The sequence below is a fragment of the Trachypithecus francoisi genome, unplaced genomic scaffold, assembly GCF_009764315.1.
Source record: "Trachypithecus francoisi isolate TF-2019V2 unplaced genomic scaffold, Tfra_2.0 Lachesis_group2, whole genome shotgun sequence".
NCBI lineage: Eukaryota > Metazoa > Chordata > Mammalia > Primates > Cercopithecidae > Trachypithecus > Trachypithecus francoisi.
In genome coordinates, this window is record NW_022681465.1 from 24,941,796 (window position 1) to 24,958,985 (window position 17,190).

The 17,190-nt window shown below is 38.6% G+C and overlaps 1 protein-coding gene across 1 annotated transcript in view; it reads right to left on the bottom strand.

The window, feature by feature from the left end:
- The window catches only part of CAMK4 (calcium/calmodulin dependent protein kinase IV), a 273,748-nt gene that overhangs the window by 97,835 nt on the left and 158,723 nt on the right, over positions 1-17,190 (bottom strand). The window contains exons 3-4 of the mRNA XM_033178946.1: positions 16,593-16,655; positions 14,587-14,669 (exon numbers count right to left, since the gene is read on the bottom strand). Of these exons, the coding sequence (XP_033034837.1) occupies positions 14,587-14,669; positions 16,593-16,655 (146 nt within the window). The remainder of the gene's footprint in view (positions 1-14,586; positions 14,670-16,592; positions 16,656-17,190) is intronic.

A 17,190-nucleotide genomic window follows, 5' to 3' on the forward strand; every position in this document is an offset into this window, starting at 1 on the left:
TTTTGGAAGACTGAAAAACTACTTTGTTGCTATGTCTAACTTTCCAGAATTTCAGGAGAAAACACATTTCTAATAGCACTGTAGATTACCACCTTGCATAAGATGATTTCAGCTGGCACAAAGTTTGAATATGGTCAATTCAAAACATAAAGGACAGTTTCAACGATGTTTGTAATTTTAAATAGAAACTTTTCTTAGACAGTACCTCAAATAGCATTTTTTCAGAAAGTACTTTTCTTTGATTTCTGTTTTCTTTAGATGTTGTGGCAAGAAGTTTTAAGTTCTCAAAGTAGCTGGTATTAAAAGTTGAATTTAAAATCTATAAAATGTTTCCAAAATAGGGGATGGGGTGGTGGTGAGAAGCAGCAGAACAAAACAGATATTTCAAAAGTAAAAAATATATTAAAATACCTCAATGATTATAGTTATTAAAATTCAGAAAAAATATATTGATGCAAAAATTTCAATTATCTTATTTTCCTTATTTAGTTAATTAGAACATTGGCAAGCAAGGCAAATTCATCATCTTTTTATTTTTGGGATACTTTACCAGCACTCGGGTCAAATGGAAAGAGAAAATAGATTACAATTTTTAGGGAATGACCACTCATTGGTTCTTGAATATCATTTTCTTATGATATTTACTTACAAAACTATGACATTTTCCAACTCATGATTAGGTTAAATGGTCTAATTATAAAAATGTAATTGAAATGCTTCCTGGGGCTATACTTTCTGAACATTTTGAAATTAAGTATGAGGGAAGCAGAAAAGAAGTACTATTGTGACAGAGTAAGTTCAGGACTTTGGCTACCATGACATCATTCTCTGCATTTTACTCAAAACATGGGTTTTGTGGTATCTGTATCATCCAGCACAAATGTAATTAGTGTCTCCTCCGTGCTCTGTACCTACAGCTCCAGGAGCTTGGCTTTCTCCAGTTTTGTTAAAAGAGGGGAGTTGTTACAAAGATGATGGAGAAGAATAGCTGCTAAATTTCTTTGCACCCTTATATTATCTCCAGAAGGGAATAAAATCAATTATCTCCTGGCTTACAACAGTGTGGATTTTCCCCATAGTCATTCACCCAGGCTAGAGCTTTACCACAGCTGCTCTGCAGTACTTTTCCAGAGCGCACTACTCATGCAAATGGCACCCCTTGTGGTTGAAGAGAGCCAAATTCCACAACCATGAGCTGTCTCCCTTAGGTGTCTATTAAAGACACAGTTCTTAGAGGCATCACCACTCTTCCGAAAGGCAGTATTTCATCCACTAGAATCTCCGCTCTATATTTTAGTTTATTATGTAGTCTCAAGTTTCAGCCTAAATATCTTCTGTATTTTCATTTGGCTATAACTTAGGGTTAAGTGCCTACTATGAACTAAATGTTTATGTCTCCCCCAAATTCATACGTTGAAACCTAATCACCAATGTGATGGTATTAGGAGGTGGGGCCTTTGGGAGGTGATTCTATCATGAAGGAGGAAGCTTCATGAATGGGATTAATGCCTTTATAAAAGAGACCCTAGAAAGCTTCTTTGCCCCTTCCACCATGTGCGGACACAGCTAGAAAGTGCCGTCTATGAATCAAAAAGCAGCCCCTCTTCAGACATCGAATCTGCTGACACTTTCATCTTGGACTTTCCAGCATCCAGAACTGTGAGAAATAAATTTCTGTTGTTTATAAGCCACTCACTACAAGAAATTTTGTTATATCAGCCCAAAAGGACTAAGATAGTGCCTACGTTTCAGAATATGTTCTTGAGTGAATGTCCAGGGCCTGGCTTGATGGAAGAGTAAATTTTCTTGGGAGCTGTCTTCAGGTGGAGGGAGAGGGGAGCAGTAGGTATATGAAGAACAGTTAATGGAAACTTTACTAATTTTCCCCAATATATGTTAAGTGAGTGAAATAATTCATTTAATTAATCAGAGGATGCATATCAACAGATGTATCTGTTAATTTATTTATTCAATAAATATTAGGGAGTGACTGTTATGTGCTGACCACTCAGTAGTGAACTGGACATAGTCTCTGCACTCATGGGGTTTCTCTTGGTATAAGCAGACAGACAACATTCAACACCGTATGCTACATGATGTGATAGAAGTATTAAAGAATGGCCTGAGAGCTCTGAGAAAATGCAGGTAATCTATTCTGGAGGCCATGTAGGGTAAGGAAAGGATTCCAGAAATAGCTGTATCTCCGCTCACACCTGAACGGTGTACAGAAATTTTTCAGATGCAGGGAGAATGGCAGTTGGGGTGGGGATAGGTATGGAAGAAGAAGGTGGTGATATTCATCCACATTCCTAACTTCTAATGTGAGCCAGGTACTTGCTGGATATAATCAGAATAAGATTTGGGCCTTGCCCCAGATGAGACCACAGATGGTAGAGTAAAGAAAGTTACAAACAAAAAACATTATCATAGATGTAATGTATGTTACGTAGGGTTTGTACCACCAAGGGATTTATTAATTCTGTAGTGAGAAATGGCATCTGTAGAGTAGATATGTGGGGCAAGGGGACAAAATGCAAGTGCCTCCCCACCTCATTTCAGTGTGAACTCTGCACACTGTATCTTGGCCAACCATCACCCTTCGGCTGCTTCTATACCAGGCAACTTCTGCTAAAAGGAGTTTTGTTCCCAGATGATTCCTTAACCAGATTGTCACAGGGTTAGGTTGCTGAAACTCAGACATTCCATTTTAAATATTTTATAAGTTGAGCTGCCATTCAGGCTATCCATGGCTGACTAAAAAGTTCAATAGCAATGAACTTGAGTCATAAATGCAGGTTTACAACTTAGAACTGTGATTACAAGTGAAGATGCTAGTGACCAAGCAAAGGAAAATGAAATCTTGCAATTTATTTCTCTCAATTTCAGTTGTATGACATCAGTAGATGTGTTTGTCCAAAGCCTTCTGCAGGGCACTGTGGTAAAATTATTAGCCTTCTCACTAGATTGTTGCTTGGATCACCCATAGAGCCTAGCTGCAAGACTTGCCCATAGTCAGTAAATATTTATGGAACCAATACCAATTGCAAAGTGGATGTCAGAAAAATTTCAGATTATGGACATTTGGACAATACTTTTGCCTATGTTCATTACCATGGGGAACAAAAGCACTGGACTCAGATGTGATTCCCTTCACAAGTACATTGGCCACGGCTCCAGAGGAAGAACAGCTGTGTGGATGCTTCCCAGAGGACAATGCAATAAATGAAGAGATTACTGCTGGCTTTAGGCAGAAACTCAGAGTTACATAGTTTTAGATATTGCTGGAATAACATGAATCTTTTTAGAAACTTATTTTAAACAAAATCAAAGTAATTTAAATTCCTTAAAATAGAGTATTTCTTTCATGAAGTAACACGTAATAATTCCTTTATACAATTTAGCTGGCATCTCAAAAAATTTGCCAATGAAATTGAACCATGGATAGACAGTCAAGGGTTTATATCTTTATATGAAATACACTCATGACTCTGAGTTTTAGAAGCAACGAAATATTTAATCATTGTAGGGGTTTTAAAGCTGTAAAAATAGAGGGATAATTTTGGCTGGTATTTTTGTTTTTTCATATTTAAATGTAGTTATTGCTGTATTTCTCTTCTGATTTAGTAAACTAATTTCTGTTTCATGATTTGAAAAATAATAAGCAGTTAAGATGCTACCAGCACTTTAAGATAATTGTCACAGGCCCAGGGTCCTGTGGTTTGCCTCTGTGCCACACAGTTTCCCAGCCTTCCATTGTGGGTTAGGCCAGAGGGCTCAGAGCTCAAAACTAAATGTCTTCTAGGATTCTAACCACGACACTGACCCAAAAGGCTGCCCTGAGACCCCAGTTCCTAAAGGTCCCTCAGCCACCAGGGGGCGTAGCAGACATCTGGAGATCTGGGAAGGAAGCGCGAAGGTGGTGCATTTCCCCAAGTTCCTCTACTGAAAGCCTCTGGCTTCAACAGCCTCTCTTATTCCATGACTGTGCCTTTTACTTCCACAGCTCACTGTACTGGTGCCCGCGCTTTTCTCCCCAGTTGGTGTGTTTTTCTTCCCATCATTTAAAAATTATAGGATGAAAAAATACAGGCAATGCCTATTTCTCTCTATGGAGCTGCTGTAATATATGACTCTGGTGCATTTGCTTCTGTCACACTAATTGCCACAAATTGAATTGAACGCATCTCCATCCAGGCAGTTAACACGCGCACAGCAGCTGAAGAGCTCTAATCTGATCATATCCTGAGGCCCCAGACTTCCTGGCACATAGATTAGGAGCCCTGCTGCTCTGCCCACCACTCGCAGCTTTTTCTCAAATGGCTGCATAATAACTGTAGATGACTAGGTTTATGTGAGAAAGATATAGGTCTGATGAGAATGTGTACTAAAGGATCAAATGACAGAGAGTAAAAGCCCCAAATAATATAAAGTTCAGGAACTAAGACTTAAGGGCTGCTAGTAAACATTATGCTGTTACATACAAAATAATATTAAAATGAAAACTGCTGCACTCTACGTACATCTACCACTTCTTTGTAAGTTTCAATCACAGCTTCTCATTTTATTGATGACATTGTTGTCTGTTTTGGTGCTTTCTGTAAGAACTTTTCTGCGAAAGAAAGTTAAGTTCATATACTTTTCAAAAATGTAGTTTCAAAGGTAGTACTAGCACCTGGTACATTTGAATACTAAGAAGAAAGTCAGGGATTTGTGGATCAATGTGAGTGCTGGCCAGGGAGCTGACAAGAGAAAGAGGAGATCAAATCAAATTGCAAATCTGGGAATGGGCCTAAGAAATTCCCAGTCGGCCGGGCGGGGTGGCTCAAGCCTGTAATCCCAGCACTTTGGGAGGCCGAGATGGGCGGATCACGAGGTCAGGAGATCGAGACCATCCTGGCTAATACGGTGAAACCCCATCTCTACTAAAAATACAAAAACGAGCCGGGCGAGGTGGCGGGCGCCTGTAGTCCCAGCTACTCAGGAGGCTGAGGCAGAAGAATGGCGTAAACCCAGGAGGTGGAGCTTGCAGTGAGCTGAGATCTGGCCATGGCACTCCAGTCCGGGCGACAGAGCGAGACTCCGCCTCAAAAAAAAAAAAAAAAAAAAAGAAAGAAATTCCCAGTCTACTTCCCTCACACTATAGATAAAAGACCTGACTCAAAGATATATATATTGTAGCCGGGTGCGGTGGCTCACGCCTGTAATTCCAGCATTTTGGGAGGCCAAGGCAGGCAGATCACAAGATCATGAGATCAAGACCATCCTGGCTAACACGATGAAACTCCATCTCTACTAAAAAAAAATAAAACATTAGTCATGCATGGTGGTGGGTACCTGTAGTCCCAGCTACTCGGGAGGCTGAGGCAGGGGAACGGAGTGAACTTGGGAGGTGGAGGTTGCAGTGAGCCGCGATCACGCCACTGCACTCCAGCCTGGGCAACAGAGTGAGACTCCGTCTCAAAAAAAAAAAAAAAAAAAGAAAGAAAGAAAAGATATATATATTGCTCAGGAGCACACTGTTTATTTAATCATTCACTCAATAAATATCTAGCCCCTGCTTGCTTTCTATCTAGCCTAACTTTTAAAATCGAGACTGAGATGCTCATATTTTACCCAACAGTGTACGATTGTGCTTTTGAACATCATTTTGCCCCAATAGGCCCTTCCTTCTGGCCTCCGCCTGCTAATTTCCAATTTCTCAAATAAGAGTCAGCTCAAAAGATTTTACTCCTTCCTGAAGTGATTTCTGACTTACACGACCCCCTTGTTTTGTGCTCTACACACTGTGTTTATGCCCTAATTATAGCACTTATCATCCCCACATGAATACTTAAAGCTGAAAAAGGGGCCAATCTCTAACAAACACAAAACATGTGATGATCTCTCTTTTATGTCCTGATTCTTATTTTTATTTCTTTTTATTTCCTAGCCCTCATTTTAAAAAAATTGTGATGTTGTGGTCATTATAATCCCTAATATGCTTTACTTGGAAGGTGATGCTTAAAAAAATATTAGAGTCCATGTCACATTTTTACTTTCTCTCTTTAGACTATGAGCTCCTTGAGGATGGAGACAATACACAGTGGTTAATACATTGGTGGGAAGAGAACAAAGTGGGTGGTAAAGCCAGCATGGTAAGGTGGGGCCAGATTGTAAGTGGGCTTTTTTGTCAAGTTTAAAAGTATTGACTTTAAGTGAAAGTAGTGAGTAGCTTTCTGGGCTGACCTGATCAAATCTATGCTTAAACACAGATGGATGAAAAGGAGTGAAAGTAATACTCTCTAGGAATCTACTGCAATGGGAAATAATGCAAAGGCGCAACAGGGCAGAAGCACTGGGAAAGGGAAAAGGGAACAGATTTCAAAGCTGCTCAGAGGAAGAATTATAGGGAAGAGAGAAGGAGAATCTAAAGCAAAAGGGAGAAATTCATGTAGATTAGTTTAGTTGGTGAATCAGTTCACAGGGAAGGGGAGTGAGACTGAGAGAGGGATGCTGAGTTCATTTGATTTAGAGGTGCTAATGGGACTTAGTGAGAAGCCTAGTAGACTGCTGAAAATACAGTTTTCATCTCTGCTGAGACTGTAGCCACCAGTGTGGCTCAAACCACAAGCGAGTGTCAAATTCATCTACCAAGAATGTAGGAGAAGTTTAAAGGGAACTTAAGAGGTGGGGAGGGGAAGAGGAACTCAGGAAAGAGATCAAGAGGGAGATGGCTGAAAAGCTGTATGAAAGCCAAGAGGAAAAGAAGTTCTGTCCAAAACTCCAGGAATGATATGGAGGGGTAAGCCAGTAATATATAATACTGCAGACCAGAGTCTCCAAATATGCATAGCCTTCAGCATTGGCAGACCTTCAGTGCTCCTCAAAAGCCCTTATTCTTGCCCTCGTCTGTTCTCACAATCTCTCTAAAAATCTTCACCAGTTCCTTCTTCAAGTGCCCTATTCCATTCTTTACCAGTTAGTATTAGGAGATCAATTTCCCTTCTTCAACAATACTGGAAAAATAGAGGCTATTAAGACTGAACTAACTAAATGTCTTATACCCCACCACACTTCTATTTCCAGCCCTAGGAAACCACTGCTTTGCTTCTGTCTATATATTTTCCCCTTCTTGAAGTTCCTTATAAAGTCATAGAGTCATAGTATATATAGTCTTTCATGTCTGGCTTTATTCTCTTAGCATAAACTTTTTAAAGTTCATCCATGTTAAGGTGTGTATCAAAGGAACATGCCTTTTCATGGTTGAATGGTTGTTCATTCCCCAGTTGATGACATTTAAATTATCTCCCCTTGGCTGGGCACAGTGGCTCATGCCTGTAATCCCAGCACTTTGGGAGGTTGAGGCGGGCAGATCACGAGGTCAAGAGATCCAGACTATCCTGGCGAACATGGTGAAATCTTGTCTCTACTAAAAATACACACACACAAAAATTAGCTGGGCGTGGTGGGGGGGTACCTGTACTCCCAGCTACTTGAGAGGCTGAGGGAGAAGAATCACTTGACCCCGGGACGGGGAGGATGCAGTGAGCCAAGATCACACCACTGCACTCCAGCCTGGTGACAGAGTGAGACTCTGTCTCAAAAAAGAAAAAAAAAAAATTATCTCCCCTCTTGTAATACATCTAATTCCAGGTGTAGGCATCTATCTGGCCCCACTGTACTGCCTCCATGGAACTCAAAGGGCAAGGTGAACTGACAGACATGCTAATGCCCATAATGTTTGCTGTGCCATGAGTAATAAGGCCCTTTGTCTCTGATCCAAGAATCATGTGCTTTCCAGCATCCATAAAAGAATAATAGGCTAATTTATTAGTTTAGAAGTAAGGTACAATTACATCTCAGTCTCAACAGTGTCTTCCAACTGATTCCAAAAGTCTTTCTTTTTCAAAATTGCTTTGATTAACCTAGCTCATTTGACCCTTTGTCTCTTTCTTTCTGCTTCAGAGGAAGAAGAGTTTTTTTCTGAAAAACAAATCCCTTTATCTGACTCTAGATCTCATTCCCTTCATGCCTTTTCTAGAATGCTGTTCCAAATTTAGGTCCCTCTCACACAAATCTCTCCTGCTTCTCTTTCTTATGAGCTCCTTCCCATCAGCAAATCAATGTGTTCCTAGACCTATAGCTTAAAATAATAAATTTCCATTTATCCTGTGTGTTCTACTACCTCACCTCTATCTTTCATTTTATGGCCAGGCTTCTAGGAAAAGTAAACTGTAAGTCTAGTCCAAATCAAAGTATAAGTTTTCTTTACATATAGCCAGATAAAGTCACATAAAGAGATGTATTTAAAATATCCATGATTGAAAAACAACTATATACAAATTAAAGTTCAGGTTAAGTCAACACTCAAGTAGGACAAACGTTAGATTACTAAGCTGAAGTTTTATTTTTAAGCCTAAGAGTTCCGGCATTTGCAGCAGCATGACATGGTAGAAAAATTATATACTTTGGAATGTTACATACTTGAGTCCAATCTTATTTAATTATTATTAGATCATATATAAGCTGGATGACCTAACAGAAGTTAACAGACCTCTCTGATCCTCAGTTATCTTGTCTGTAAAATGTATATACCAAAGTCTACTTTATATATGTGTTGCTATGATTAAATAGTATCGTGTTAGTAAATTGCCCTGCACACTCTGCCAGCAACCCAATAGGATCTCAAAAATGTTCCTCACTATATTCACTAATTATCCTTTCTGAACAATCACATTTTATAGAATCACTCATTAGATAATTACATTGGTGACTAATTTCTGACACAACGGTCTTCACAAATGCAGACGTTTCCTAAGTTTGTTAAATCCTAATACCAACCATGGTACAACCCTAGAAAGACTGGGACAAGAAACAGCCTCAGTTCTATTTCTCAAACCGTTATCTAATAGCAATGCCCTGAAAATTCAATTTGTTTCCACCAAGAATGAGAGATCCAGAAATGCTGAAGTACAGATTACTATTAGGACTCATATAGTAGGACTGGAGGTGAGGTCGAATTTATGACTTATTAATAACTTTTTAAGTTTATGCTATGGAAAAAATATGGATAATAATGTCTCAAAAGAGGTGAAGAGAGAGTTATTGAGTGGGTTACATAGATACATAGGTTTGCATAGGACCAGTCAATACATCATGGATTTTCCATGTATAAATAGATATTTATTTTCTTGGAAATGATGTGCAAGAGACAAACTGGACTTAATAAGAAAGAAAGTGAGGCCATACAAGAAGGAAAGGGTTGGATCAGAAGACAGTCTGGTTGCCTGGACGGGGAAGATCATTAACCTTTACTAATTCTGTTTTCATATTTGCATAGTGAGGATACTGCTTTTCATCCTGCTTGCTCAAATAGGCTGACTTTTTAAATGAGGAAAATACATTAGTGTCTGTGAACAAAATTTAAAACCATATGTGAATTTTTACTGTCAGCAATGGTGGGTCAGACAAGGCTCCAGGCAAGAAAAATAAAAACAAATATAATAACTTTAAAAAAATATATTTGAACAAATCAGAGTTATCAAGTGTGATGGTTAATATTGAGTGTCAACTTGGTTGGACTGAACGATGGAAAGTATTATTCCTGAGTGTGTCTGTGAGGGTGTTGCCAAAGGAGATTAACAGTGAACTGGGAGATGCAGACCCACTCTCAATCAGCTGCTAGCATGGCTAGGATAAAAGCAGGCAGAAGAACATGGAAAGACTAGACTGGCTAAGTCTTCTGGTCTCCATCTTTCTCCTGTGCTAGATGCTTCCTGCCCTTGAACATTAGACTCCAAGCTCTTCAGCTTTTGGACTCTTGGACTTACACTAGTGATTTGCCAGGTGCTCTTGGGTCTTTGGACACAGACTGAAGGCTGCACTATCGGCTTCCCTACTTTTGAGGTCTGAGGACTCAGACTGGCTTCCTGGCTCCTCAGCTTGCAGATGGCCTATTGTGGAACTTCAGTGTGAGTCAATTCTCCTAATAAACTCCCCTACATATACACATGTATCCTATTAGTTCTGTCCCTATACAGATTCCTGACTAATACACTATGGAAGAGAAGGATTTAGGAACCAAGAGCCAGAAGAGAAGAAAAACCCAGCAAAGCAAAGCTGCCATCTGATGCCTCTGCTTTCCTTCTAAAGGCATTCACTTATTCCAACACAGCAGCTGACAGGCTGAGAAGCTGAATAAACTTTCTGGCCATTACGCAGAGCTAAGGGTACAGAAGTTAGCATTCAGGGTCTGCCAAGTAAGAAGAGCCCTGGTATAATGCCCTGGCTTAAAGTTGAAACCTTCAAAGAGCAAAGCCTTGTGAATAAGACCTGACAAGAAATACATCAGCCTTTAGGAAGCCCAGCTTTGAATTACCCTAATATCCGATTATAGTAAAATGATCTGTTTCTTAACCTTAAATGCCTGCCACAACAAAATAAAATCTGCTTTTTTGGAAGGTAACAGCATTCCAGGCCTCAAATTCTAAAACCTTTTATACATAATATTTGACATTGAAACAAGCCTAATCAGGCAAGCAAAAACACAAAAAGAAATGGATCATGTCCTTTGCAGGGACGTGGAAGGAACTGGAGGCCATTATCCTTAGGAAACTAATACAAGAACAGAAAACCAAATACCACATGTTCTCTCTTACAAGTGGAAGCTAAATGATGAGAAGACATGGACACACAGAGAGGAACAACACACACTGGGGCCTTTTGAAGGGTGGAAATTGGGAGGATGGAGGGGATCAGGAAACAGTAACTAATGGATTAGTGGATACTAGGTTTAATACTTGGGTGATGAAACAATCTGTACAACAAATCCCCGCGACACACATTTACCTATGTAACAAACCTGCACATGTACCCCTCAACTTAAAAGTTAAATAAAAATAAAATTCTTTAGGAAAAATGGATAAAACAGAAAAGAAAAAGAAAACGGAAAAAAACCCATGACAATTTTAAAAAATTCAAAACTATACTTAGATACTGGAGTTATCTGACAAAAATCAAGAAAAATACTTTGGATTTAATTAGAAGACTGTAAGGATATTGCTAAATTTGTTGTCTTAAAATACAATCATTTTTGAGGAAAAAAACTTTGAAATTTGCTCTTAAAGCAAAACTCAATGAAATTTCAATAATTTCATTGTCCATTTCAATAATTCAATGAAAATGATGTTGAGGTTTTAAGAGTTGAGACCAAACTGAGAACAATTAAACAGAAACTTCATGGGAGCTTTCTTCTTCTCATGATGTCATAATTGTGCAAATTTATTTATGTTTTAGATTTTTCTTGGGCACAACAAATCATGGATTTTATTCCAAAATTTCTAATAAATTGTCCTATGTAATTTACTATTTAAATTCTACATAAAATAGCAGATTTTACTTGGATTTTGACTATGTTTAATTTTTATAAGCATTATAGAATAGATTTTTTGCTAATTAAATACAACCTTTTTGAGTATAATTGACTCATATGATTATCTCTTCAGCAATTACTTCCCTAGTTCATTCATTACATACTATTAGAGTCATCATTAGACCAGGAATGAATTCTTATCATCACAATTAAATAAATTTGTTTTGACCTAAGTACAAAATACAGTCCATATTACTTTTTAACTTTCAAGAAGGAAATCAATACATTGGATAATAATGCAGAATGTTTTTTCAGCTTGATACAATTTAAAGATAACTGCAGAATTAAGTAACTTAATGGAGAGACCCAAGTTCATATCAGCTAGGTCAATGTTGTGGACCACACCACACAAAGGAAAAGAGTCTATCTTTTAAAACCACTAAGAGTTGAGTGCTTTACTGGCTGGCTGCCATTCCTCAGATGTTTTCTGTTAAATATCAATATTTCATCCATTTATCTCTCCAAATGAAATTTATCAATAGCATTTAGTTTTTTCATTTTTAGCTATAGCTGAATTAAATTTCATCCCAAATTCTTTCATGGAAGAAAGGTTGGGAAGAAGAGAAGGAGAAACCCTTGATTCCCAATTAACTCAAACCAATAGAGGTAGGTAAGTAAATAGCAAATACTATTAGTAAATTATTGCTTCAATGTGGCATTCCTGTCCTGCAATTATTTATAATTTAAAAACATGAGAGTTCTCTCATAGACCATAATTAGCACAGAAATATGCAAGGCCTCCTTAGAGAGAGTTCATAGCTCCAAAGCCAGCAGGATCTGACTATAAACTGATTCTATTAATGTACCTAAAGAAGGAATACATCCATGAAAAAGAGTCAGCTAAAGAGGTATTGAAAAAGGAGCCATTATAGGCATATTGTGGCAAAACACAAATTAGCTAGTCCAGGAGAGTCTTGCTTGAGGACATGGAAATATGTGAACAAGAGTGTCTTCATAGCGGATCAGAGCCATCTAAGCTTTCTTAGCAACATAAAGCCACTTCAAATTTGTTCTGAGGTTCAGAGAAGTTAAGTAAATTATTCTAGGCTAGTTAGTTATCTTTCAGTTGTAGAGTCAGGATTCACAACTGTGAGTCTTTCAAAAAAACAACTGCCGCTAGAACTGTATGACTTTAGGCTACTGATGCTCACTTCCTTCAGCTGACTTATTATTCTTAAAATGTGAAAACAGTCAAAATGTTAATTATGTTGAACCTGCTCTAAGGAAGTTTCAACATATATATGAACAAAATTCAGATGTATATCTGTTACACATACATATATAGTTGCAATGAAGCTAGGCCTTTTGCTCCTTCTCACCTAAAGATCCAAATTTTCACTGGGTAATGTCGAAAAGAGACAGAACCTTTGAAAAACATTATGAATACTCTTGAAAGCTCTTGAAGAGGCAGCAAATTTAACTGGGTGGAGTAGGTGTGGGAAGGAAGGTGTCTTAGTCCATTTGAGCTGCTATTTAAAAATAATATAACCCGTGTATCTTACACATATCAAACATTTATTTCTCACAGGTCTGGAGGCTGGATAGTCAAAGATCAAACCACCAGGAGATTTTGTGTCTGGTGAGGGCCCACTTCCTCATAGGGCACCTTCTTGCTGTGTCCTTACATAGTAAAAGGGGGATGGCAGCTCTCTAGGGCCTCTTTTATAAGGGCACTGATCTCATTCTGGAGGGCTCCACCTTTATGACCTAATAACCTCCCAAAGATCCCATCTCCTAATACCATTATCTTAGGGATCAGGCTTTTGGCAAATGAATTTGGGGGGCACACATTCAGACCCTGGCAAAATTGAAGGAGTGTTCCTCTCCCAACACATTCAAAAGTAATCCCCTTTAGCTATCTTTCTCCTCAGAGCCCATTCATTGCAGCAGTTGTTCATTCATTCATTCAGCAAATATTTATGGGGCATTTGCTGTGATCCAGGCACTCAGGCTACATCAGTGGTTCCCTCAGTCTCTTCTGTCTTCCCCCTAAATTACATTCTACCTGTCTCTTGCCTCATTTTTTAAACAAAACTTTTCCATTCATGCATGGCTTCTTACCATTTCTAATATATGCCTACTTAGTCTCTTTGTCTTCTTTAAATTCCATTCTTTTTTGATTATCTGATGAACACAGCAAAAGCCTCTCAAGAGCCCATCAGGACAGATACAGAATTCTCCTAAGAGGGTGGGTAAGCTGGAACAACTATGGAAACATAAAGTTTGTGTGTCTCGTACAAATAGTTTGCATATATTATGCTCTGCCAGATTTCCAGCACACTCCCATCCCTCTCCAGTCTCACTCCTCTGCTTTGAAAGATGAACATATGAACAGGAAACCAAAGTTGGCAATACTTGGTTATAACAGAGCATGTTTAGTTTGCAACGTGGAACTCTTTACACAGACTTCTAAAGAAAGTAAGCTTAAAAATAATCATTTGAAGATTATTGAGTTTTATGAGCTTTTGGATCATAACCAGGGGACACTTAGAGTACATGTTTAATTTTCTATAATTTTCATCAAATATTTTCTTAAGATAGTCTTATAAATCTTACTATTTAGTTTAAATTTGATTATTTTTTCTTTCTTTTTTTTTTTTTTTTGAGACGGAGTCTCGCTCTGTCGCCCTGGCTGGAGTGCAGTGGCGCAATCTCGGCTCACTACAAGCTCCGCCTCCCAGGTTCACGCCATTCTCCTGCCTCAGTCTCCCGAGTAGCTGCGACTACAGGCGCCCGCCACCTCGCCCGGCTAGTTTTTTGTATTTTTTTAGTAGAGACGGGGTTTCACCGTGTTAGCCAGGATGGTCTCGATCTCCTGACCTCGTGATCCGCCCGTCTCGGCCTCCCAAAGTGCTGGGATTACAGGCTTGAGCCACCGTGCCTGGCCAAATTTGATTTTAGACATTCTATCTTTTTATTGAGGAGATAACTCTTTGCAAAGGTAAGTAGATATTATAGTGTTCCCCTTTTTACTCACTAAATATCTCAAGTTTTCATGTACCTGCATCTTACCACTACCCACCTTCCTTCAACGTTCTTCTTAAGACTTTTTTAGTAGAATTTATCAACAAGTATAATCTGCCATTATAAAAAGTTTCAGGAGAAATGTCCTTTAGATTACTTTTTGGTGGCCAAAAGCAAATCTTTCTGTGGTTATATTTCCAGAACCAACTCACCTATCAAACAGTTCTCCTCCTGTGACGAGTTCTAGGACCAGACTGATTTCTGTAGGGGTTTCAAATATCTCTTTAAGTTTTATCTACGGAAAGATATAAAAAAAGAATATCACAAATTTCTTATTCCATCTTTCCTGGAAATAGCTAACACTGTGGCTAAAACAACATTCTGCAGTAGTAATACGTTGGATCACTCTTAATAAAGTTTCCTCATTCTTGTATCAGCTAGCTATTTCTCACTCTCTTTCTGGGTTATTGATTTCATCAGTTACCTCATTTTTTTCAAAGTTCCTATAAAATGCTTACATTTTTCCTTTTGGCGTTTGAAAAATATCTGCCTTGGAAACAATTTCTAACTTTTCTGAAACATCCCAATTTCTGAATTGTTCAAAAATCAAAAACAAAAACAACACAACTTCCTAAACCATTTGAGGCATCATGGTGGCTGGAAGTACAAAATGCCTATTTCTTCTGGGAATTAGGAACTTAAAATTAGGGGTCTGAGGCAGGGTAGGACCAGCTTAAAATCTGCCTATATGTAAAGGATATATCAATATCTAAAAAGGTGTCAGTGGGTGAAGGAATCCTCAGAAAAGCAGTGGTGACAGTGAGTTGATTGAGCATACCACCGTCTTCATCACATTCAGATAATCCAGTTTTAGATATTTTTCTCCATATATACGAGAATCTAGTAGCCAGGACTAGCCTACACTTGAGGAAAATTCTACATTGACTTATCTTTGGAGAGAAGAGATAGATAATGTAAAAGTGGTGATGGAGTATGGGAGATTTTATTAACTGCTTACCCAAAACCCTTTTCTCCCTACTTTAATATGAAGAGAACTCTGATTTGTTCAGAGATGGTGTCTAGCCCCAAATTGTAGATCATGAATGGTCTCAGCCACTAATTTCACAGCCTCCATGCAGTTAAGGGTAATCTTGTGACTAGCTCCAGCCAATAAAATTTGAAGAGACTTTTGCTGCCACAGTTTCTGAGAAAGTTTTTACTCTTCTCATGAGAATTGGCAGCTGAGATCCTTCCATCGTTTTCCTATTTTGAATATAGACATGATGACTTGCAAAAATTGTGGAACAGCCATGTTAAGCCCAGGAGGGAAAAGCGTGAGGATGAAAGTCAACGCACTGAGGATGGCAGAACCAAGGATGGTATCTGGATGGCAGCACTGAGGAGCTGAGCCAGAAAACTGCCTGATTTTTGTTGCTTGCAACATATGGAAAATATTTGTTTAAATCATCTTATTCAAGTTTTCTGCTACTTATAGCTGAATGCTTCCCTAACTCATATATTAAATTTTAAGCACTTTGCCTTGAACCTAAGCATTGTAGGCCATCCCCTTGGACGTCACAACTTCCCCAGAGAAATGTGCAAAAATGCTTTCTTGAAGTAGATGGCTTAATTCATAAAAACAACTTACGACCTGGAAAATGATTTTGTTCTTTTTCACTTCATCAGTTCAAGAAAGCTTTTTACTAGGTCTTTGCCTCAGAGGCTGTCTGGACAAAGCCTGAAGCAGAGCTTCTGAGGACATTTTATTTTCTGCATTCAGGCACATCATTTATTTGCATCTTCACATTGTTCTTGAAGCAATCCTCTCTCAAAGCAGGCTGAAATACCTTTGTAGAGCAATGTATTTTCTTCACAGGCTTTTTCAGTAATGGAAAATTAATAAGATAGGCACACAAAAGAAGGAAAAAGCCAGTGTTTTTAGAGCAAAACAAAACTCTTTGATTTTTATCCTTTTATGCATGAAAATAAAGATGGTGTATATTGCTAATCTATTTTGGAACTTTTTCAGAGGTATTACTTGTAAAACTTATTCAGCCAAAGGATTGGAAATGTGATGAGATGAGGACAAGAGCTAGTACATGGTAGCTATCAGTGGTGGGAGAATCCCCTTTCCATTATCAGCATTGACAGTGAAGGACAAAGGTCCCTTTCTCTAGCTCTGGAAATCATTTCAAATAGTAGGTTAAAAACCACTTACAATGTTTGGATGTGAGAGGCGAAGAAGAACTCCTATCTCAGTTCTTACGATTTTTTTGTCCACCTAAAAGGCAAAATAAAAGAGATAAACTGAAAGAAACTCCCCCTTCATTGTAGCAGAGAAATATAAACAGCAATAACTACCTGGGTGAATCAGGAAATTGGCAGAACCTAATTCCTTAGTTTGTGTGTGTGTGTCTCCTTCCTCTCTTTCTTTTTCAGCTGCACGTCCTTTCTCTCTGCTTCCAACATAAGACAGAGCCAAGAACTAGTATGGATCACAACTTGTCAGACTCCTTACACGGCATCTTCCCCACTTTCCTATCAGAAGTCATCACTGTCACAACTAATGCCCAAGTTCATCTCAACCTATCCTTCTTCTTTGTCTTCCTTTCTTATATAGAAGTCTGTCTAAACCCCAATGGAGCTGTCAATCACTTCACTTGTCCTTCTCACACAGATGTAGCACAAAACCCAACCTAACCAATGAGAGTATCCCATTCCCTGGCCATTGTGATAGGGTCAGGAATATTCACCTGACCCAAGTCATCCCAGTCAGAAGCCTCTCCAAATATTTGCTCAAACAAATAAAGAAACAG